This window comes from Pristis pectinata, chromosome 10 (assembly GCF_009764475.1).
Source record: "Pristis pectinata isolate sPriPec2 chromosome 10, sPriPec2.1.pri, whole genome shotgun sequence".
Lineage (NCBI taxonomy): Eukaryota > Metazoa > Chordata > Chondrichthyes > Rhinopristiformes > Pristidae > Pristis > Pristis pectinata.
In genome coordinates this window covers 47,221,187-47,246,548 of record NC_067414.1, presented here as the reverse complement: position 1 = coordinate 47,246,548, position 25,362 = coordinate 47,221,187, and the positions used below count along the sequence as shown (strand labels likewise).

The 25,362-nt window shown below is 39.9% G+C and overlaps 2 protein-coding genes across 2 annotated transcripts in view; one reads left to right on the top strand and one right to left on the bottom strand.

Annotated features, from left to right (window-relative positions):
- Nucleotides 1–1,683: 1,683 nt before the first annotated feature.
- serinc1 (serine incorporator 1) lies at nt 1,684–22,986 on the top strand. Its single transcript, XM_052025486.1, has 10 exons — nt 1,684–1,836; nt 3,637–3,798; nt 5,414–5,607; nt 11,442–11,521; nt 14,120–14,257; nt 14,432–14,601; nt 16,202–16,292; nt 17,848–17,989; nt 20,934–21,164; nt 21,842–22,986. The coding sequence occupies exons 1-10, from the start codon at nt 1,798–1,800 to the stop codon at nt 21,975–21,977; spliced, it is 1,383 nt and encodes a 460-aa protein (XP_051881446.1). The 5' UTR covers nt 1,684–1,797; the 3' UTR covers nt 21,978–22,986.
- The window catches only part of hsf2 (heat shock transcription factor 2), a 41,058-nt gene continuing 37,776 nt past the window's right edge, over nt 22,081–25,362 (bottom strand). Inside the window, exon 12 of the mRNA XM_052025484.1 lies at nt 22,081–24,811. Within this exon, the coding sequence (XP_051881444.1) occupies nt 24,522–24,811 (290 nt within the window). The 3' untranslated portion in view covers nt 22,081–24,521. The remainder of the gene's footprint in view (nt 24,812–25,362) is intronic.

Genomic DNA, 25,362 nt, shown 5'->3' with positions numbered 1-25,362 from the left:
GTCGGTCTTCATAGTGGAGGACATGTCTAACATGCCAAATAGAGATGTTATGGATGCGATGGGAGGTGAGGACCTTGATAAAATCACTGTCACTAGAGAGGTAGTGATGAGCAAACTAGTGGGCCTAAAGATAGACGTCCCCTGGTCCTGATGGGATGCATCCTAGGGTACTGAAAGAAATGATGGAAGTTATAGTAGGGGCGTTTGTGATAATTTACCAAAATTCTCTGGACTCTGGACAGTCCCAGCAGATTGGAAGACAATGGATGTCACAACACCGTTTAAAAAAGGATGTAGGCAAAAGGTAGATAACTATAGGCCAGTTAGCTTAATGTCTGTAGTCGGAAAATGCTTGAAGCTATCATTTAGGAAGAAATAAGTGAGACATCTGGATAGAAATGGTTCCATCAGGCAAACGCAGCATGGATTCAGGAAGGGCAGATCCTGTTTGACAAAATTATTGTAGTTTTTTGAGGATATAATGAATGCAGTGGACAGAGGGAAACAGGTGGATGTTGTATACTTGGATTTCCAGAAGGCATTTGATAAGGTGCCACATAAAAGAACTTATCCATAAGGTGAGGATGCATGGAGTTGGGGGTAAGGTATTAGCATGGATAGAGGATTGCTTAACCAATAGAAGGCAGAGTTGGGATAAATGGGTGTTTCTCTGGTTGGCAATCGGTGGTGATTGGGCTGCCACAGGGGTTGGTGCTGGGCTCGCAACTGTTCACGATATACATTAACGATTTGGAAGAGGGGACTGAGTGTAGTGTATCTAAGTTTGATGATGACACTAAATTGAGTGGAAAAGCAAATTGTGCAGAGGATGCAGAGAGTCTACAGAGAGATATCGATAGTTTAAGTGAGTGGGCAAGGGTCTGGCAGGTGGACTACAATGTTGGTAAATGCAAGGTCATCCACTTTGGAAGGAGAACTAGAAGATCAGATTATTATTTAAATGGTGAAAGATTGCTAGAGGGATTGAAATTTAAGAGCAGGGAGGTTATGCTGCGAATGTACAGGGTACTGGTGAGGCCACACCTGGAGTACTGTATGCAGTGCTGATCTCCTTACTTGAGGAAAGATATATGTACTGGCTTTGGAGGCGGTGCAGAGGAGGTTCACCAGGTTGATTCTGGGGATAAGGGGATTAGCCTATGAGGAGAGATTGTGTTGTCTGGGACTATACTCACCAGAATTCAGAAGAATGAGAGGGGATCTTATAGAAACATATAAAATTATGAACGGGATAGATAAGATAGAGGCAGGAAAGTTGTTTCCACTAGTAGGTGAGAATAGAACTTGGGGACATAGCCTCAAGATTCGGGGGAGTAGATTTCAGATAGAGATGAGGAGAAACTGCTTTTCCCGGAGCGTAGTGAATCTGTGGAATTCTCTGCCCAGGGAAGCAGTGGAGGCTACCTCATTAAATGTATTTAAGACACATTTGGATTTTTGCATAGTAGGGGAATTAAGGGTTATTGGGGGGAAAGGATTTGAGCCCATGGCCAGATCAACCATGATCTTATTGAATGGGGGAGCAGGCTCGACGAGACAGATGGCCTTATGTTCTAAATAACAGTTCAGTTTCAATATTCTGGAGATTGGAATAAGGAAAACGTGTTTGCAGCGGTATTGTAATTGCGTAGAGGCTGATGCAGCGCCGGCCAGACCCGGAAGCGTGTGCCAGGCTGCAGGACGGGGATTGGCAGGAGCCTGGGAGCGGAAGCGCAGCGCGAGTAAACAAGCTGTCAATCCCGAGCCATTGCATCGCAGGCAGCCGGAGCAGGAGCGATGGGCGCCGCTCTCGGGGCTTGTTCTCTCGCTAGCTGGGTACGTATGTGGCTCCGGGGCAAATGGCCCGCAGATCGTTTTGCCAGTAGGGTTGCGAATAAAGCGGTTGCAGACGAGTTGCTCGCCGGCGGAACGGTTCCCCGTCTGAATCGTGAACAAAGACGGTCAACGCACCCGAGGATGGGCTCGGACCGCCAGTGATTTTTTTTTATTTTTTGCGTTTTGTGCATTGCGGGTTCTTATTTTAATGCTGGGCGTTGTTATTGAGTGCCACTGGCCTCGTCTCCTTTGGTCCGTGTTTGGCTGGTGGCAGTGGCTGACGAGATGAGTCATGGTGGACGGGCCTTCAGAGAGCGCACGGTCTTCACCGGCTGAGGATCAACGCTACGTAGTAACAGCTGTTCCAGTCTGCAGCATCTGAGTGCCAGAGCTGGGGCTGATGCCGAACCACGGCTGGCAATGATGCAGTATTACAGGGGAGTGTATTGGATGGATGCGAGACAAGTCTTTGTTACAAACGGGGAGGGCAGCGACGATTTAATTTTAATTTGGTCTTTATATCAAAAGGGTTTGCACTGCAGCAGGGGATGTATTTGCAGCAGTCATTTGTTGCAAGCCTGGGTGGGCGGTTGTTGAGATGGCTGCTTGGATTGCTCCTGGTTGAGTTGTTGATTTTCCTTTCTAGTTGTTGCTGTAAATTGCTTCAGTTGTATATAAAGATTAAATATAATGGTGACTATATGATATGCAAACGTTAACAGAGATTGCATCCTTCTGGTTTGCCTTTCATCTCGCCCTTTGCAGGACAAGATGCAATCACTGGCTGATAGGGTGAGAGAACAGCCTGTAGTAGAAGTCGGGCGTGATGTTTCTAACTGGGTCACAGGTGTCAGTTGAATGGCTCGTTGTGGCTTACTCATTTTTTGTTTGAGATTTTTCTCTTCCTTCTAGGAAAACTATTGGCCAATATATTGAAACTGGCCACCAATGTACTAATTTCTTACCTGTGTATATTCCATGGTACCTCCCAGTATTCTTTAAACACATTAATCAGTTTATGCTAGATTTCAAAAAAAGTTTTCAAATCTTTTTTCTAATGTAATTATTGACTGATTACAGTAATTTAAACTACTGAGCTTTGTAGTTGTACTTCAAATCATAATTATATAGATTATCAATCTGCCCTTTTATCTCCACACATTCAGGCTGACTTGCTATTCAGTTCCTCTATTTATTTTATGTTATTTTATTTCCATTGTTTATTGATCATTTAAAAACAATACATTATATTGTTTCTGTTTCTTCTGTCAGTGTGTGTAATTCTAAATTCATGTTATGTTTCATCTACCATTTTAGTGCACAAATATACTAAAACGTATCAATGTCCTCTGTGGAAATCAACTGATTACTTAATACTGGCTTGATATTGAAAGTTTTGCAACAAGAATGTGCACCTCATAATCTGAGAATAACGTGACTGCCAGGCTGAGTGAATTCATGCTGTGTGTACGCAATCTGCTGTTCACAGACACAACCTGGTTCATTGAATTTCATGCAGCAACATGTAAGATGCTGGAGGAATTTAGTGGGTCGGGCAGTGTCTATGGAAGGAAATAGAGAGTCAATATTCTGGGTTGAAACCTTCATCTGGACTGGCTTTCAGTCACTGGACTAGAGATCCAGTATTAGATATATTACTAATAATTATATCATTTAACACTTGGAAGTTTTTTCATAAAATTCACATGAATAGTTGAAAAGCAATGTCCAAAGGTGACTTTTTCTTGGTGTATGGCTATATGGAGATAGTTTCATTGGTTCATTTCTTTTTCTTTGCAGATACCATGTTTATGTGGCAGTGCACCATGCCTTCTTTGTGGATGCTGCCCCAGCGGGAAGAATTCAACAGTGACTCGTCTGATTTTTGCATTCTTTCTGCTGCTAGGAGTGGGAGTAGCTTGTATTATGTTAATGCCAGGAATGGAAGAGCAGCTCAAGAAGGTTGAGTATCTGTTGGCAGTCTTGTGGTGCTTGCTGTACTAGTGCAAGGCACAAACGTATCAGTTTAGATGTAAACTGCTTCAGTGTGATTAAAAATGTGGAGCTGGCCCTCAGGGTAATGAGTCTAATGAACTGATGCATTTAAGGGAACGCTAGTTAAATATGCAAGGGAGAAAGGGTTAAAGGATAATTATTGGGGAAGGATGGGAGGAGGCTAGTGGTGCATAAATATTCCTAAAAGCAGGTTAGTCAAATACCCTATTTCTGTGCTGTTTACGCTATACAGTTGTTTTATAATTTAGGCAATTTTTTTTTCCCTCACTTTTCAACACCTGTTTTTTTTTGTCTGACTATATTTGCTTTCAACAATTGAGCTAAGAAGTTTAACCTCATGAATTCATTGTGGTTCTAGGGGTTGCCTTCAGAAGCTTTGTTGGGAATTTGTAGAATGGCTCAAGAACTTAGTAACTGGGTGTGCCGGGTCCTTCCCTGCGCTAAAACATCGGGGTTGAACTATTGGGGATGTTGCTTCTGCCCAAACGTGACTATCATTGTGTTTTGGGGTGGTGTCAAAGCTAAAATGTTCCTGCAGTGGGAAGTTCAGCATGCTGGATCCTTGGTGTATATAGCTGGCTGGGGTAATGTAAGGCTTGATGCAAACCAGCACTCAATAAAGCATCTAGGGTTATGGTGCATAGTGAGGGGAAAATGCATCAACTATGGATTCTTCTGGAGAGAGGGCCACAGTGACCTGTCACTCACTTCTGCTAGGCATTTGACATCTTAACAATGATGGGTACCTTGTATGTGGCCACTTATGAACTGGTTGGTTGCTGTTCTCAAGTCAAGTAGGTTTGATTATGGATGTCCATTAGGATAATCAGCACAGGTTTCCAGCAGGTGGATCTTGGCACTTTGTATTGAGATGCCCCAACTGAAGTTTTTCAGAAGCTTTATGAAAAGTTAATTTTAGGCAAGTGAACATTGTTGACAAAATTGGCACTCATTTCCTATCTGGTTACCATTGAAAGTCATCTTATTTTGAATCGCTGGAGCTCTTGTGTTGATGAGTGACTGACATCTTTGGTCTGACCAGGCAAGATCTGCACTCTCCTTCCATAAGGATGTTAGTGAATCAATTGTCTTTTGTAACTTCCATTAATGCGTTTTTCTTAAAAAAAGGTTTAAATACCATAATGGTATTTTGGTGCTTTGTTGGTCCAGGAACATAAGCACTTTATGCCTATACTTATTATGAAACACCGGTATCTTTTTATTTCTAGTTAATAAACAGAAACCAAGGACTGAAGAGTAGAAATCTACAGGGAAGTAACCTGAGTAAGGGAATTGAATGTGAATCGTCTTTAAAGTAAATTCAACGATTTGTGTTTAGAGCACTGTGGAAAAACACTATATCACTTCATATACCCCTTGCATGGTCTTGCAACGTGTTGATTAAAATAAATTATAGTTCAACACACTTAGTTAGATATGTTTCAGAGCTATGAAGACAAGTTATTTCCCCACAGAAGTATTTTTAATTTTGCTTTGCAACTTCCTTGTATCTAAAGGATGAGTAATTTTAATTCCTCCTATTTCCCCTCTTCCTATGCAGATTCCAGGGTTTTGTGATGGTGGAATGGGCACAACCATCCCTGGTGTCCATGGACAGGTGAACTGTGATGTGCTGGTTGGATACAAGGCTGTGTACAGGGTTTGCTTTGGCATGGCAATGTTCTTCCTTCTGTTTTCCTTGCTGATGATTAAAGTGAAGAGCAGTCAAGATCCAAGGGCTGCAGTACACAATGGGTAATATACATCATTTTGGTTCCAAGAAGTGGGAGAGGGAGGGTTTGCAGCCTGTAAGTTACCAGCAGTTTGATTCCATGTGATGATTAGGTAATCAGCTACAAGTGTGCTGTATAATTGCTGGTGTTGTGGGAGTAAGTTTGTTATGATGCTGCCCATGAGCCAGTTTTTATTGCACTTTTATTTTATTCACTATGAATCACTCTACCCTCCTCCTCAAGCTACATCAAGGCTGCAGCAGAAAGATCTACTGATAAGTGATATACTCAAGGATTCCATTAATGCTAGCTTCATAAAGGGGTGTAGACTTATGAATATTCACTCAAAACATTACTAAGATTGAAACAATGATTTAAGGTATTTCTAATTAAGTTACCTTCAGTATGAAGACCATTGAAATAAATGTGCTCACTTGCCTTTATCCTCTTCCGCAATTTTTTTCCTTCACTTTAGTTATCCTTGTTCCAGCCTCTCGTGTTCCTTTAACGTCTCTATCTGTCCTTCCTTTAAAATGATCCCCTATAATTGAATTTGATTTGAAGTCTGTTCTTTTTCATTTCTTGTGAAGCAATCCTGGAGCCTTTTGTCATAGAGTTACACAAGATGAAAGTGGGACCTCTGGCCCACCATGTCCACAGTGACCATCAAGCACTCGTGTGAATTAATCCTATCAAATCCTCATCTGTGCCCTGCCCTCCCTGATCTATCTACCATCCGCCTACACCAGGGGCAATTTGCAGTAGCCAATGAACCTATGTCTTCAGAATGTGGGAAGAAGCTGGAGCACCCAGAGGAAACTAATGCAGACATAGGGAGAATGTACAAACTGTACTCCTGCTTGAGTACTGTTGGGGGAGGCAGCCTACCTGGGGGAAGCAACAGTGGCAGTGACTCTGGTACAGAGTCCATCCCTGTGGCTCAGAAGGGTAGGGAAGGAGAGAGGAGGGCACTAGTGATAGGGGACTCTATAGTTAAGTGGGCAGACAAGTGATTCTGTGGACGCAGGAAAGAAACTTGGAAGGTAGTTTGCCTCCCAGATGCCAGGGTCCGGGATGTTTCAGATCGCGTCCAAGATATCCTGAAAGGGGAGGGAGAACAGCCAGAGGTCGTGGTACATATTGGTACCAACAACATAGGTAGGGAAAGGAATGAGGTCCTGAAAAAAGACTATAGAGAATTAGGAAGGAAGTTGAGAAGCAGGACCTCAAAGGTAGTAATTTCCGGATTACTGCCTGTGCTAAGCGACAGTGGGTATAGGAACAGAATGAGGAGGAGGTTAAATGCGTGGCTGAGGGATTGAAGTAAGGAGCAGGGATTCAGATTTCTGGATCATTTGGGCCTCTTTTGGGGCAGGTATGAGGTCGGGTTGCACTTGAATCCCAGGAGGACCAATATCCTGGAGGGGAGGTTTGCTAAGGCTACTGGGGAGAGTTTAAACTAGAATTGTTAGGGGGTGGGATCTGAACTGGAGAGACTGGGGAAGAGGTGTTTGGCTTTCAAATAGAGAAAGCTAGTAGTAGGTACGATAGGCAGGTGATAGAGAAGGGATGTGCTCAGACAGGTTTGAGATGTGTCTATTTTAACACAAGGAGTATTGTGAACAAGGCGGATGAGCTTAGAGCTTGGATCAATATTTGGAGCTGTGATGTGGCCATTACGAAGACTTGGATGGCTCAGGGACTGGAATGGTTGCTTGAAGTGCTGGGTTTTAGCTGTTTCAGAAAGCACAGGGAGGGAGGCAAAAGAGGTGGGGGAGTGGCACTGTCGATTAGAGATAGTGTCACAGCTGCGGAAAAGGTGGACGTCATGGAGGGACTGCCTACGGAGTCTTTGTGGGTGGAGGTTAGGAACAGGAAGGGGTCAATAACTTTACTGGGTGTTTTTTTATAGGCCGCCCAATAGTAATGGATATTGAAGAGCAGATAGGGAAGCAGATCCTAGAAAGATGTGAGAATAACAGAGTTGTTGTGATGGGGGATTTTAACTTCCCAAACATCGATTGGCATCTCCAGACAGTGAGGGGTTTAGATGGGGTGGAGTTTAAGTGTGTTCAGGAAGGATTCTTGACACAATATGTAGATAGGCCTGCAAGAGGAGAGGCTGTGCTTGATTTGGTATTGGGAAATGAACCTGGTCAGGTGTCAGATCTCTCAGTTGGTGAACATTTTGGTGATAGTGATCATAATTCTATCTCCTTTACGTTAGCACTGGAGAGAGATAGGAACAGACAGACTAGAAAGGTGTTTACTTGGAGTAAAGGGAATTATGAGGCTCTCAGGCAGGAAATTGGAAGATTAAATTGGGAACAGATATTCTCTGGGAAAAGTATGGAAGATATGTGGCAAATATTCAGGGGATATTTGTGTGGAGTTCTGCATAGGCATGTTCCAATGAGACGGGAGTCACGAGAGGATACAGGAACCGTGGTGTACAAAGGCTATAATAAATCTAGTCAAAAGGAAAAGAAAAGCTTACAAAAGGTACAGAGAGCTAGGTAATGTTAGATCTGGAAGAGTATAAGGCTAATAGGAAGGAGTTTAAGAAGGAGATTAGGAGAGCCAGAAGGGGACATGAGAAGTCTTTGGCGGGCAGGATTAAGGAAACCCCAAGGCATTCTACAAGTATGTGAAGAGCAAGGGGATAAGATGTGAAAGAATAGGGCCTATCAAGTGCAGCAGTGGGAAGGTGTGTATGGATCTGGAAGAAATAGTGGAGATACTTAATGAATACTTTACGTCAGTATTCACTACGGAAAAAGATCTGGGGGATTGTAGTGGGGACTTGCAGCAGCCTGAAAAGCTTGAGCTTGTAGATATTAGAAAAGAGGAGGTGCTGAAACTTTTGGAAAGGATCAAGCTGGATAAGTCGCCAGGACCGGATGAGATGTACCCCAGGCTGCTGTGGGAGGCGAGGGAAGAGACTGCGGAGCCTCTGACGATGATCTTGGCATCGTTAATGGAGACGGGAGAGGTTCCGGAAGATTGGAGGGTTGCAGATGTTGTTCCCTTATTCAAGAAAGGGAGTAGGGATAGCCCAGGAAATTATAGACCAGTGAGTCCTACCTCAGTGGTTGGTAAGCTAATGGAGAAGATCCTGAGAGGCAAGATTTATGAACATTTGGAGAGGTATAATATGATTAGGAATAGTCAGCATGGCTTTGTCAAGGGCAGGTCCTGCCTTACGAGCCTGATTGACTTTATTGAGGATGTGACTAAACACATCAATGAAGGGAGAGCAGTAGATGTAGTGTATATGGATTTCATCAAGGCATTTGATAAGGTACCCCATGCAAGGCTTATTGAGAAAGTAAGGAGGCATGGGATCCAAGGGGACATTGCAGAACTGGCTGGCCCACAGAAGGCAAAGAGTGGTTGTTGAAGGGTCGGTGACCAGTGGTGTACCTCAGGGATCTGTACTGGGACCCTTGCTCTTTGTGATTTTTATAAATGACCTGGATGAGGAAGTGGAGGGGTGGGTTAATAAGTTTGCAGATGACACAAAGGTTGGGGGTGTTGTGGATAGTTTGGAGGGCTGTCAGAGGTTACAGAGGGACATAGATAGGATGCAAAGTTGGGCTGAGAAGTGGCAGATGCAGTTCAACTCAGATAAGTGTGAAGTGTTTAATTTTGGTAGGTCAAATATGTTGGCAGAATATAGTATGAATGGTAGGACTCTTGGCAGTGTGGAGGATCAGAGGGATCTTGGGGTCCGAGTCCATTGGATGCTCAAAGTGGTGCGCAGGTTGACTCTGTGGTTAAGAAGGCATATTGTCCTTCATCAATTGGGGAATTAAATTTAGGAGCTGAGAGGTATTGTTGCAGCTATATAGGTTCCTGGTCAGACCCCACTTGGAGTATTGTGCTGGGTTCTGGTCGCCTCACTACAGGAAAAATGTGGAAGCCATAGAATGGGTGCAGAGGAGATTTACAAGGATGCTGCCTGGAATGCGGAGCATGCCTTATGAAAGCAGGTTGAGGGAACTTGGCCTTTTCTCTTTGGAGCGACAGAGGATGTGGGGGGACCTGATAGAGGTATGTAAGATGATGAGAGGTATTGATCGGGTAGATAGAGGCTTTTCCCCAGGGCTAAAATGGTGGCCACAAGAGGACATAGGTTTAAGGTGCTGGGGAGTAGGTATAGAGGAGATGTCAGGGGTAAGTTTTTTTACTCAGAGAGTGCGTGGAATGGGCTGCCGGCAGTGGTGGTGGAGGTGGATACGATAGGGTCTTTTAAGAGACTGTTGGATAGGTACATGGAGCTGAGAAAAATATAGAGGGCTATGGGTAAGCCTAGTAATTTCTAGGGTAGGGACATGTTCGGCACAGCTTTGTGGGCTGAAGGGCCTGGATTGTGCTGTAGTTTTTTCTATGTTTCTATGTTCCGGGTTGAACCCAGGTCTCTAGAACTGAGGCAGCAGTGCTAACTACTGCACCACTGTGCTAACCCTGTTTCTATTGTCAAATTTACTGCATAAGTTGTTATTTTGGAACCTGTGTGCTTCTGATCCATGCCCTACCTACAGCAGGCAGCTCAAAGCACGAAAGAAGGAACACCAATATTCTTCAAATCCACTGGCAGGATAAGTGAGCCAATGTCAGCATTCTCTCCCAGGTCAACATCCCCAGCACCAAGGTCTAATTACACTCTCCTTGCTCTGGGTATGCCATTGTCACCCGTGCCTGATACTAGACTCCCGAAACAATTACTTTACTTTTGAATTTGGTCAGGAGGAAGAAAAAAATGATTTGAGGATGTTCTCAAAGTCTCCTTGGGAAAAATTGTAACATTCCCACTGTTTTACGGGAATCCCTTGCTCCTAATGGCTGAGAATGGAGAAGGAGCATTCTGGATGCCATGAAAACCTAAAGTCCCTTTATTGGGAGTACAGAAACCTCTAATACCATCAGGCACCTCCTGTCCTACCACGACAGGTTCTGCAGGTCACACTTTGTCCCTTCACAGAACTGGAATGGAAGGAAGTTGTGTTCAATCCAAGGGATTGTCTAAGAAGACAAAAGCAGTGGTATGTAGGATAGCTTTTAAGATGCCTCCTTTCTGGGGTGAAAAGGCCAAATTTCTGCAACACTTCCTTAAAGCTTAAACTTCTGATGAAACAGTGTCGTGTCTGCTCTCTGGGCACCTTCCCATTACTGTAATATATCATAGTTTCTTGATTACCAAACAGTGAAGTACAACCTTATGAGAACAAATGTTGCCTGACCTGATAAGTGTCTCTTGACTCTTGCGATACTCGTTTTCAATGAGACTTTGATGCTTTTCAAGTAAGGTGTGTCTGAGGATGGGTTTGTGCCCATAAAGTTTGACATTTTAATGTACTTCTTGCTCCCTTCCCTCAGCTGAAGATTTCTGGCTAATTAATTGGGCTTCACAGTTGTGGACAGGTGTACATAAAATAGGCAAAGGGGAAGAGGCCGATGCTTTTATTTCTCCATTAACTGGTTGCACCTCCAAATTCTGTCTGAGGAACTATTGATATTAATACAATGAGACAGTGACTAGAACATCAGTGATTAATGATGAAGATGTACTTAAATTTTCTTAATTAAAATTAATTACTTAAGCTTTTGTCTCCTGGCCCCCGGTATTGGAGTGAAAGTGCTAAATTTTGCACATTTTACCATTTTAATGAAAGGTGTTTATTTGAATGGCATGAAATCTTTTTTTATCAGGAATGTGATAATTTATTCGAGCAAATCTAGATGTATATCTTTGTTCTGCTGTCCAATGCCTCCTTTGACAATGAAAAAGATATTAAAATAAATGTTCGGAACTGCAGATTGTCAATGATCTTGCTGGCTTTTATTCTTTTCTAGATTTTGGTTCTTCAAATTTGCTACAGTGGTTGCAATCACAGTGGGTGCTTTCTTCATTCCAGAAGGACCCTTCACAACAGGTTTGTGTAATGGATGTGCTGATATTCTTACCAGGTCATTTAATTGCATAATGTGGCATATCTGGACAAAGTCTTAATTAAATTACAATACACCCTTGGTGTTGCATGGATATAACAACTAATCTTGAGTTCAGCAATTTACACAGAATGTTGAGAGCAGATAACAGTTTGCATATTATAAAGCAATGAAGAAAAGTCTATATTAAAGGTCAAGCAGGGAAAGTATTTCTACAAGAAAATAATTTTACAGTTAATTTGCAGAACTGACATTAATCAGTATGGTGTATCACTGATCCCTGACATTAGAACTTGGTGATAACACTGGGCAGGTCCCAGCAGATTGGAAGACAGTGAATGTCACAACACCGTCTTTTCAAAAAAAAAAGGATGTAGTCAAAAGGCAGGTAACTATAGGCCAGTTAGCTTAATGTCTATAGTTGGGAAAATGCTTGAAGCTATCATTAAGGAAGAAACAGTGAGACAGCTGGATAGAAGTGGTTCCATCAGGCAAATGCAGCATGGATTAAGGAAGGACAGTTCCTTTTTGACAAACTTACTGGAGTTCGTTGAGGATATAACGAGTGCAGTGGCAAGAGGGGAACAGGTGGATGTTGTATTCTTGGATTTCCAGAAGGCGTTTGACATAGTGCCACTTAAAATACTTATCCATAAGATAAGGATGCATGGAGTTGGGGTAATGTATTAACATGGATAGAGGATTGGTTAACCAATAGAAGGCAGAGTTGGGATAAATGGATGTTTCTCTGGTTGGCAATCAGTGGTGAGCAGAGTGCTGTGGGGGTTGGTGCTGGACCCACAACTGTTCATGATATACATTAATGATTTGGAAGAGGACAGGGTGCAGCATATCTTAAGTTTGCTGATGACACTAAATTGAGTGGAAAAGCAAATTATGCAGAGAGTCTGCAGAGATATAGATAGATTAAGTGAGTGGACAAAGATCTGGCAGATGGAGTCTAATGTTGTTAAATGCAAGGTCATTCACTTTAGAAGGAAAAGTAGAAGATCAGGTTATTATTTAAATGGTGAAAGATTGCAGCATGCTGTTGTGCAGAAGGACTTGTGATTCATGCACAAGCACTTCCAAAAGTTTGGTTTGCAGGTGCAACAGGTTATCAAGAAGGCAAATGGAATAGTGGCCTTCATTGCTCAGAGGCACTGAATTTAAGAGCAAGGAGGTTATGCTTCAACTGTACAGGGTACTGGTGAGGCTGCACCTGGAGTACTGTGTGCAGTTCTGGTCTCCTTACTTGAGGAAAGATATACTGGCTTTGGCGGCAGTGCAGAAGAGGTTCACCAGGTTGATTCCAGAGATGAAAGGGTTAGTCCATGAGGAGAGATTGTGTTGTCTGGAACTATACTCACTGGAATTCAGAAGAATGAGAGGAGATCTTAAAGAAACATAAAAATATGAAAGGGATTGTTTCCATTGGTAAGTGAGACTAGAACTAGGGGACATAGCCTCAAGATTCGGAGGGAGTAGATTTAGGATGGAAATAAAGAGGAACTGCATTTCCCAGAGAGTAGTGAATCTATGGAATTCTCTCCCTGGAGAAGCAGTAGAGGCTACCTCACTAAATATATTTAAGACACAGATAGATTTTTGCAGAGTAGGGGAATTAAGGGTTACGGGGAAAAGGCAGGCTGGTGGAGCTGCGTCCATGGCCAGATCAGCCATGACCTTATTGAAAGGTGGAAAAGGCTTAATGGGCCAGATAGCCTACTCCTCCTATTTATTCTGTTCTTGCATGTAAAAATATTGATACAAAGACATTAAGCTTGCTTTCAATTGACTATTTCACTTGGCATCATATTGCATAGGATATACTTCAGAGGCAGATTATTTGGCCCAACCAGTCCATGCTGGTGCATATGCTTCATGTGAACTTCCTTCCATCAGTCTTTCTTTAAAACTGTAACTCTTTTTCCCTCATGCTTGTCCTTAACTGCTTCTGTGCTATTCAGTGCAACCACTCATTGTAACAATGTGTTCCACATTCACACTTTTTTTTTGAGTAATGAAGTTGCTTATGAATTGCCTATCTTCTATTGATGGTCCCTTGTCATCCTCTTCCCAACTGAAAACATTCTCAATGTTTCATAATTTTAAAGACCTCTATTAGGTCACCCCTAAGCTGCCTTTTCTCGAAAGACCCGGTTTGTACATCCATCTGTAATATGTATACCCTCTCTCATTTCTGTGGTCTTCTTGGTAAATCTTTTCTGCATCGAGAATTATAAATGATAGTCTTAAATGTGGTCTAAATAAGGCTCGATACAAATTTAGCACAACTTTCCTACTTATTAATACAAAATATTTAATTGCTATTTTTAAAAGAAAGCTGGCATATTCAGTAATTACTGGTTTTCATTTTTGCTCTACCGTTAAGAGAAATTGCAACAGTTTTTGTCGATTCAAGGGCTTTTAGGTTTTTTTTAGTTATCACAGTAAAAATTATTTTGCTTAGTGAACTGAATCTTCTTACAATGTTCTAAATGTACAGTTAAATTTTGTATATAATGTAATTCACGTTAAACTGCCATGTTTGAGCTTTATTTTATGTTACTTTATTGCAGTCTGGTTCTATGTTGGAATGGCTGGTGCATTCTGTTTCATTTTAATTCAGTTGGTCCTACTCATTGATTTTGCCCACTCCTGGAATGAATCGTGGGTTGAAAAAATGGAAGAAGGCAATTCTAGGTGCTGGTATGCAGGTAGGTGAAGCAAACTGGAGAATAATAACTCTTGGGGGTAGTGTTGATGTGTGTTTTGTGAGGTGGGTTTATAAAAGTAGGGAATAGGTGAAATTTGAGACTCATGAAGTTTGCTGAAATTACTGTTCCAGTGTTGCAGTAGATGGCTAGCAGTTTCTGTACTTTCTCTTGCAGCACTGCTGTCGGCAACTGGCATGAACTACCTTTTGTCCTTGGTTGCCATAGTTCTCTTCTATTGCTACTACACCCATCCTGAGGGCTGCACCGAGAACAAAGTCTTCATCAGTTTAAATATGCTGTTGTGTGTGGCATCCTCTGTTATGTCCATCCTCCCAAAGATACAGGTATGTTTCAGAAACTTTAGTTGACTTTTAAGTTTAAAATTCAAATTAACAACAACAAAAGCAAGAAGAATTTTTTTATCTGCCCTGGCAAGTGTTTGTAGAAGTATCGGAACACATAGCTCATAGTAACACAATAGCTCTTTTCCTGGAATTATATTAGATCATGGCTAATGTGCAACTTAAATGTATTTGTCTTTTTACTAACTACAGTGTAACTCCCACCTATAGTTTACTTCAAATAATTTTTTCTTTTGAAGACATCTCGTCTTTTCCGACACGAACATAAGTTGAGTTTATTGTATGTGTTTTAAAAATTTAGCTCTCAAGGCTTTGTGACTTTTTTGGGTGTATCTGTACAATGATCCATGCAAGGTCAAAATGGCTGCCTTGAGGTATGGTGCCCAGAACAGAACACTGTACCTCGGATGGTGCTTGACGAGGCCGCTTGCTGAAGCATCACTTCCTCACTTTTGCATTGTAAACCCCTTGCGATAAAGGCCAACTCGCCATTAATATTTTAATCACTTTTTGTTCCTGTACATTAGATCTTTGTTGTTTTATCTTTGAACACGGATATTTGTACCCCTTTGCTTCCCTGCAGTTCTTGGGCTCACCCCGAGGAAAATACTCTGAACAGGCTGCCTTTGATCAAAGTGGATGATCTTGTACTCTCTCAGTTTAAAGTCCAGACAAGTTTCCCACTCATTTAATTTGTATGTCTACTTTCCAACTTCCTTTATCCATACACAACTTGCTGAGCCTCTTGTGTTATCTGCAAATTTGCATTTGCAATTTCCCTTTCTTGTGCCTGGTCTTTTATATGATAAGATCCCTGAAAAAACACTACTTCAAACCAGTCGGAGTTCTGTCTTAAACTCTACTGTCTTGCACTTCCAACTAATTATCATCCCTGTCACAAAGTTGTCTACATATCCATTTCTGGTGTAATTCTTTTCTGTACTTTCTCCAGTGATTCAGTATCTAGAATCGTATGTGGTATTCTGTAGTCTATGCAACGTTCAATACAAGTTAGGCATAACTTTCCAAATTTTTAATTAACTACTTTGAATTATTCACTTTAAAAAAGATATGCTGGCATATTCAGTAATTATTAGTTTTCAATTCTGCTCAACCATTGAGAGCAATTGCTTTTAATGTATTTTGGTTCTCACAACAGAACCTTTTGCTCAGTGAACTGTGAATCTTTTTATATTCAAAATGCATGCTTTATTTTTAAATTTTATAAATGACAAATATAATGCAAGTTTGAGCTTTTATTTTGCACTTTTTTGGATAGCTCTCATGCAAAATCTTAGCAGATACTTTTTTGGGAATTCATAGCATGTCCACACATGCCTCAAACAACTATGCTAGTGACCTCCTCAAAAATAAGGACATCATCAGACATGATCATGCTAGTGAAGTATGCAGGCATAATAACATGTACAAACTTCCTAAGACAAAATGGTGAGCCTACTGACTAATTAGGCTAGCACAGAATAAGACTGAAGGCCTTTGCTGTCTATTATTTGGCTTTGTATTTAAAGTTACCTTATGGACAAAGCACATTCTGCAATTTATATTGAGGATCTACTTTCAGGAATCCCAGCCTCGATCTGGTTTGCTGCAATCCTCCATCATCACCTTGTACACCATGTATCTAACATGGTCTGCAATGACCAATGAACCAGGTATTTTGTTCACTTTCCTAAATAGTCATAATGGAGAAGCATTATTATAAGTAACATAATGCCTCAAACTCTGGTATTCTTTTGCAGTGTGAAGAACAGTTACTATGAGCCAGGATGATGTTATACTTAAAAAAAACATAAAATGCTGGAAACACTTGGGCCACGCAATGTCAAGGGTGGCATTGAAAATTGCATTGAGTTATCTTAAAATTAAATGAGAATTTCTGCACTTAAAAAAAATTTAGAAAAGAAAGTAATATTGAAAACTGCTTTACCAGTTTGGTTTGCTACTTGCCAGATCAATGGGAGTAGGCCTTAAAGAAATGTTATTTTTCAAAGACAAAACAATTTCTTGGTGAAATTATCAGGGAGTTTACTGCTGGTATTTGCCCATAATTGTATGTTGGGTGAAGGATTAATGCTCTCATAGTTTTTGTTTTACTTTGCCAACTGAAGATGGGAATCACAAGGGTGGCTTGGTGCTACATTTGGCACTGCTCCTTCACAGCTCCATTCACCTGGGTGATCTGTGTGAAGTTCGTACATTCTCCCCGTGCTGGTATGGGATTTTCCCTAGCTGGTCCGGTTTCCTACCATATCCCAGGGATGTGCTGGTTCTTGGATTAATTGGTTGCTACAATTTGCCCCTAATGGTTGACAGGAGAATCCCTGGGAGTTGATGGGCATATCAGAGAGAACAGGTTATTGGGAAAATAATTTGGTGAAATGGAACTGATGAGATTGCTCTGAGAGGCATCATAGACTTAATGGCCTCCTACAAATTTGTTGACGCAATAGTAATGAGCAGATTTAATTGTTTGTCTGATTAGACTGTTTAATTGGATAAATTGAATGTTAATCTGTTTCTGCTTATTACAGAATACACATTTTAAGTAATTTGCATCATGAAAATACTGAAAATTCCTAAAATCCCATTTTAATGAACCAGAATGGTTGAGATTTACTGCGGTTTAAAAAAAACCTGAATATCCTTTGTATATTATAATTGAATAGAAAATGCATTTTACCACTGCATAAAGCACTTTGGGGAATTATATAATGGTTACAATAGCATCGAGATCAACTGGGGAAAACTCGGACAAGTGTGAAGTGATGCAGTTTGAGAAGTTAAATCAGGGCAGGAGATGCACAGTGAATAACAGGGCCCTGGGGGGGGGGGGGGGGGGGGTGGTGGAGGTGTATTGTAGAACAGAAACCCCTAGGGATACGAATACATAGTTCCCAGAAAGTAGTGGCACAGTTAGACAAGGTGGTGAAGAAGGCATATGGCATTCTTGCTGCCTTTGGGCTGGGCATTGTACAAGTGTTGGGATGTTAATGTTATAGCTGTAAAAGACATTGGAGAGACCACACCTGGAATATTGTCTTATAAATTATTTAATTCAGTCTTTAAAATACTTGAAATGGCCCTTAACAGTTTTGAGAATGTTATCAGCTTGAATATCTAGATTTGGTAATAAGTAATGGACAACAAGTTGAAAATGCAGCTAATCACATGGAAGAGAATCTACTTTTCAGGCTTTTTTCTTTACAGACCGAAAATGCAATCCAAGTTTACTGAGCATGATTGGGTACAATAGCACAGGGACTCATGTCCCTGGTCAGTTCATCCAGTGGTGGGACGCACAAGGAATTGTAGGACTGGTCCTATTTTTGCTGTGTGTTCTTTATTCAAGGTCAGTATCTTTTGTTAATAGATATGCATTTTGTCTAACAATTTGATCAGGGGTATTTTTTTTAAAAGAAGGGTATGTGCCTGGAGTGACTAAACATAAATGTTAGCCAAGGCTGTATTGTGACTGTAAATTGTGCATGTATATAAAATAATGGGTGAATGGACAGTGGGGAAAATTCTGGTCTGTTAACTTCTAATTTAGATCTTCTTATCTTACCTTTGTCAGTTTGTTGTCACTTCCTCAGATTAAATGGTAACATTTTTAATAACTATTAAATAAAAGTAATAATTTCCAATATCTTCCTTGTAATGTTAACTGGTTTGTAGTTTCCTGTCTCATTTTTTTGAATGAGGGGCTTGGTTTGACTGTTTTCAAACTAATGTAACTTTTCTCAAATCTGGGGAATTTCCAAAAATTAAAACCAGTGCTTCAGCTATCTCATTAGCCACTTCTTTTTAGGGCTTGTCAGCCTGCAATTTTAATAATTTGCTCAGTACTACTTCCTGGTGATCAGCTTTCCTTTGTGCTTCTCCTTATCTCTGGGATGTTACTTGTATCCTCTGTAGTGAAGACTGATGGAATGTATCTGTTCATTTTTATTTTCCATTATTCTGGTGCACACTTAACATTTCTCTTAAGTTATTTCTAGAAACCTTTTTACTAACTGGCTTCCTATGGTACCCTAATTTTACCTTTTTTAGTCGTTCTTTGCTTATTGTAAAATATATATTCTATTTAATCTGATTATTTCTCTTTACCTTTTCACAATTATATGCCTTTTAATTTATTATTGATGTGTTTTAGTCAACCACAGATGGTGGTTCTTCCCATTGGAATGTATCTATTCTGAAATATCCCCTTAAACATCAGTCACTGCATCTTAAGGTAATTTCACTTTAGCTAGCTAGCTCTATTATTCTTCCTCTCAAGGTGAGTATAAAATTCAATCATATGCTGCTGCCTAGGGCATACTGTCAATTAAGCCACTATTAATCCTTTCTCATTTAAAAATACCAGGGTCGAGTTGGCTCCAGAATTTGATCTTCAAAGAAACCATTCTGAGGACACTATGAACAACTCATTTAGTCTAACTTTCCACATTTAATTTCCCTTCCTCCTCCAGTCCATATTAAGATTTAAAATCCCCTTTTGTAGTGGTACATTTCTGCAGACTCCCATTAATCTTATTTCATTCTTGTATACTCCATGGTTAAAGCTAGGGAACCTGTACACTGCTCCCACAAGTGACTTTTTGCTTTTTATTATTAACTATCTAAACTGCTTCCACATCCTTGTTTCTTGAAGTTGGGTTATCCCTCTAAGACCATCATTAGTTGAGAGCTGCCACTCCATGTTTTTTCTTGCTTCTTTTATCTAAGTTTCAGGTACCAGTTCCGATCTATGTCACCCTGTAGTCATATCTCAGTAATGACCATCAGGTTCTACTTGTTTATGTGCATGCTCAGTTTTTGGCTCTGTTTAGTTTTGAATGCTAAGATTCAGATACAGAGCCTTTAGTCTTGATCTTTTTAATGTGTAATCCTCTAACCTTATCTGATTTGCTGTGTCCTATTGCTTCCTGTCAGTGTGTTTATCAGTTTCCATATTAATTTTTCTCCTTAGCCTTGTCTCTATATTCTTAGTTACCACATTTTCCCAACTTTGATCCCTTGTTCCCACTATTTATTTTAAAATGCTCCCTACTTCCCCAGTTAGGTGACATGCAAGAACACCAGTCCCAGCTTGGCTCAGTCTTTAGAGTGATCCAAGATCCTTATTTTTGGTTATAAAGGTGATGCTTGAAAATTCCAGGCACTAAAAACAATGACCTAACAGGAGCACTGAAATCTATTTGAGATTTTAAAAATTAATTTTTGGAGATGCAGGCATCACTGGCAAGGCCAGTGTTTATTCTCCATCTCTTTTTGATCTTGAAGGAAGTGCTGAGTAACTCCTTGAAATGCTGCAGATACTTCCACTGTGTTGTTGGAGCGGGTGTGCCAGGATTTGGACCTGGTGACTGTTGAAGACCTGGGGATATACTTCCAGATTAAGATGGTCTGTAAATTGGAGAGAAAGCTATACTTTGTGGTAGAGGTCATGGGTTTGGTAGGCATTGTCAAGAGTAATCATGTACCATTTTGAAGATGGAGCACAATGCAGGCACGATGCACTGTGGTTGAAGAAATGAATAGTAAAGATGGTTAATAGGGTTCCATTTTCCTGGATGGTGTTTAGCTTGAGTGTTTTTGGATTTACATTTGTCCACTGAAGTGGAGGATTTCACTATATTCCTGATTTCTGCCTTATAAATAGTAAAAAGGCTTTGTGGTGACGGGACCTTGAGCCACTCCTTGCCACGATTGCAAACTAACATTGTCCAGTTTTCAGCAAACCACCCAACTTAAAACTGTGTTATTGGTGGAGCAGCTATAGATGGTTAGGGCTGAAAATGTTGTCTGGAGGATTTGCTGGAGTAATGTCTCGGGACTGGGATGATTGACCTTCAACTGGAATATCTTTCTTTGTGCAAATTATCCTCTTATCCCTTTTGTATATTGACTTTAGATTTACTACCCATAAATCAAGACAATATTTGAGTTAATGTGACATCAAGGAGTCAAGCCCCAGACTTCAGAAGAGCCACAGAGTTCAATGTATACAAATTGTGCACTGCAATTCATTGCATTAAATTAGAGAACTAACTTCTACCCCCAGATTTTCCATGAAGGTCACAACCTTGGAAATGAGGTAAACACTGCAACCATCAATGATCGATTTTTTTTTTGCTAACTCCTCCCAATTCTGAGCAAATTAATGAAGTACTGATAAGCAGAGAAAATTAATTGGGATAATGTACTGAAGCAAACCAATTTGCTGTGTAGCAATTGTTTGTTTATAGCAAATAACTTTATAACACTCCAAGTTTTTTGAATTTTCACAGTATTCGAACATCAAACAACAGCCAGGTTAACAAACTCACTCTAACAAGTGACGAATCAACACTTATAGAAGAAGGAGTTGCTCGAAGTGACAGCTCACTGGATGATGGCAACAATGCACATCGCGCAGAGGATAATGAAAAAGATGGTGTCACCTATAGCTACTCCTTCTTTCATTTTATGCTGTTTTTGGCCTCCCTTTACATTATGATGACACTAACCAACTGGTATAGGTATGTAAATATTTTAAGTCAAAACATTTCCTTTACTGTTGACGGTCTTACAAAGTATCATTAAACTTCCATCTGCTGCTTGTTTTATTGTTGGGGGGGGGGAATAAATAGTTTGCATGCTTCAGAATTAATTGGGTATTATAGCTTGACTGAGGCATGATAAATTTGTATTTGCACCTTTTTTATATTGGGTTTGTTCATAATGATTCATTTTAGGTGATGCTATATTTTCTCAGTTTTGATAAGTATTTGAGCTCACTGAATCCTGCTGGAAAGCAGATATTTGTTGGTTTGAGGAGAGAACTGAACTGTACATTAGTTAAAGGGATTATGGTTGATGCTCACCATCCTAGTTGACACAAAATTTGGTGCTCCTCTTCAGAATCCAGCACGAGCAAAGCATCACTTTCTGTACATAGTGATTTTCTACATGCTATCTTATGGCAGAGGGTGGTTGCCTTGTAAGGATCAGTTAGAAGATTAGCCAAGTCACTTTTCACATAGATAATGCAGGAGAGGGATTTGTGTATCAAACATAAGGGGGGGGTGGGGGTGGTGTGTGGAGTGGATAATGCACATCAGGGTGTATGGCTGAATTATTAAGGATACCTACCTTGCAGATACTTCATTCATGTTTAGCATGCTTAGTGTATGAATGGTAATTGTTTTCCTTTCAGCCCTGATTCTTCTTATGAAATGACCAGCAAGTGGCCTTCAGTGTGGGTGAAGATTTCTTCCAGCTGGATTTGCATCTTGCTGTATGGATGGACACTGGTTGCACCACTTGTTTTGACAACTCGTGATTTTGATTGAAGAGCCAACATTTAAAGCATGTGGTTGCTGTTGCAATGCCTAGCTTGTCTTGTGATTAAAATTCAAATAGCAATATTTGAAGATCACTAATTGTAAACATGGGTGTGTTATGTGGTAATTTTTCACTTTTATTGCATGGCTAAGACCTTGGCTTTGAAATGTTTAACAGATTACATGGATAATCTGATAATTGAGAATGAATGCAAACATCAAATGATTTACACCTATATTGATGGTAAATGTCAGTGATTTCCCATTAAAGTATTGTGGTACATATTAAATATTTAAAGAGAAAAAGGTAGCATTTACCTTAAGTTGTGTCTTGAAACATGTAACTGGTTTGTAGAAATTTTCTGCTTAGTGACAAGGATAAAGCTAGTCAGTAGTATGTTTTAGATTACTATCTACAAAATAAATTTGACTTGCTGTGCAGTGACAAATGCAACTTGCACTGAAGTATTGGAATTGTTTTCTAGAATTTCAGAATGCATATACTCAACCTAAATGTAAGCTTTAAAGGTGAATCAGTACTGCTAACATGTCATTGGCTGGCCTTGCTCTAACATTTAATTTAACCATTTAGAAAACAAGTGATTGTGAAAATAGTTGTGGATTTTATTGTAAGCATTAAATTTGGAAATGAGTAATCTTTAATATAAATTTGATAACTTTATTGAAACTCCAACTTGGGAATGAGGTAGCCAATGTGAACAGGGTTTCAAAGTACTACTGACTGTGTAAATTGGTAAATAGACATCCTTCATGATGAAAAACAGTAACTATTTATAGAAAGGCTAAATTTCTAGTTGAAGCTTTAATCCCAGGATCAGTATTGATTAGATTGATTATATGCAAAATCAAATCTGTTGAGTATGGATAATTTAAAACCAATCTACAAGTCACTTCTAAACAGTTCAACTTTGTATTGATTTAATTTTGAATCCTGTGTTGTAATTCAAATGAGTTTCTTTAATATAAATTACTGAAGATAGTAAAAAATATCTCCACAGCTGCTGTATGGTCCACATCTTGTTTAAATGGCAGCAGTTCTGCAGAGCTAATACCTTAACAATAAGTACAGGACCTGTATATAGATGTAGTAATTGCAACAGCTATTACCACACCTGACAGTAAATTTATCCAGATTTCCCCATATAAGTAGGGAAAATTCACCCACTGTTTCTGTACCAGGTTAGACAAAGTAATTTAAATTTCAATGTATTCAAAAGACCATTTAACATTTGAATGGCAGATGATACCAGCATTGCAGAACTGTTCATGATTGGAACCTTACACCAGGCCCAGTCCAGGAAAGGGTTTAGCAGACCAGCAAGCAGCAAATTGCAGACATTGACCTAAATCTTCCACATACCAGTTCAATGGTTCAGACTCGTGCAAGGTCAGCAGTGTGAAAGTTAGTTTGAAAGATTAACATTCCATAGATTGTTTGACCTACGACCCTGTCAAAGTTATGGTATGGTACCTCTCAAAAACAGTCTAAATTCAAGCTCATTTCTACTGGAAGGCCAAGTACTACAGCTAATTTTAAGGCCATAGCTCTGCCATTTGAACAAGAGGCACAAAGTACGTGCATTGTTAACCTTACTCCCACATTACATTATGTACACACAAGTTACATTCAAATTAACAAGGGGAAGACAGACAAGGAAAATTTTCCTGTACTGACCTCAGTAAATATATAAATGCGTCACTGTTTGACAAAAGTACCCTTAAGGTTATGCCAATAATAAGCACCAAACCAGATGTAGTTGCCATAGACCAATTCTAGCTGATTGCCAAATGACACTAGAACAGACAACTATTTAACCTACCCTGCAAGTGCTATTCATAATGACCAACAGCCAAAATGTTTTTATGCACAAAAAAAATCCCAGAATATTTCAGACAGAACACTATCACTGTAGTTAAGGCCTGGGGACAATTTCAAAATGTAATGTCATGGTTTAAGTGTTTCATTCCTATTCTAACTTTCTTAGACCTCAAACTAAAGTATAGAAACCAATATATGGAACTGTATATTTACAGATAAAACATTTCTGCTCAAGGTTCTAAGGCAATTAGGGATCTGGTTAAAGCAGCTACACTATATCACTGAACATTGCCCAAGCTTTAGCTAACAGGACAGAACATACAGTTCTAATATTTTCAAATGTCATGGAATGTACGGTAGTGTTTTAATAATCCCAAGTTGATTTTGGGGAAAAATTTTACACAAGTTCCAGGGTACTGATTTTCAATTTCATACATTGTTGCCATCAGTAACAAAAATAAAATGATGCTCAGTAATGCCACAGCAATAGTACTAAAAGTCACTTGAACACAGAGCTGCATTTCTGATGGAGTTATTAAGAATACAGGCGACAAAGTACTTTGCATATACTAGCAAAAAGAGTGCAACATATTTACAAGAATCGCAATATAGGACCTGAACTACACAAACCAATCTTACAGTATAAATTAAATGTTTCAAGTTTTAAGTTAGTTATTAGCTGGATGTACAGATACAAACCTTTAACTTATTGGCTAACTGTCCAGTAAAGAATTTTCACCATCTAATGTACTTGAAGGTGCCAGTTCACACAAGTAAAACAATGTTTCCTCTCTTGCTTCTTCTTCCGTGAGAGGTTCTAATTTAAAAAGTTGACTTGTCTTTTTCTTCTCATTTTCTCCTACTAGCTCATTCCTCTGTGGGTGATTGTCGTCAAGTGAATATTTATGACCTGGAGCAATGTGTTCCTTTTCCAATACAGCTGAGGTAGTTCCATCCAAAAATGCTAATACAGGATACATATTATATTGCATCAACTGCTTACCTGAAAATAAACCAAATACAATTTATGGTTTTTGAATCTTTCTAAAACTCCAGAGTCTTTGAACATAAAATTGTTGAAAGTATCAATATCTACATAAAATTAATAAGCTAATAAAAATCCAATTTCTTCTGAATGAGTACAATAGTTGGAATTCCAGGACTGGCTCAAGATGATACTCACCAACAGAAGGAATAAACAGATTCAAGCTGCCCATACATGGTATAAATGCTTTTAAGAATACTTCCCAGATTACAAATAGGGAGGCACATTGTTCCCACGACAGAACAAAGTGCCTCCATCTAAGAGGGCACAATTAAAGAACTTGCATATGCCTTAACCTAACCTAGCAATGCTGTTTACCAGAAAGATCTTGGACATGATCAAGTTAGGCTGTACCATCTGCACTCCATCAGAATACTAGATACAGGATCCAAGCAACCACATTCCACTTTATTCATTCCAATCTTTCCATAGACTAAGAGTTTGATGGCCTTCTGATAACTGGCTACATACAGCTGTGCCTAAATACCAGTCAGTTTCAAGATTGAATG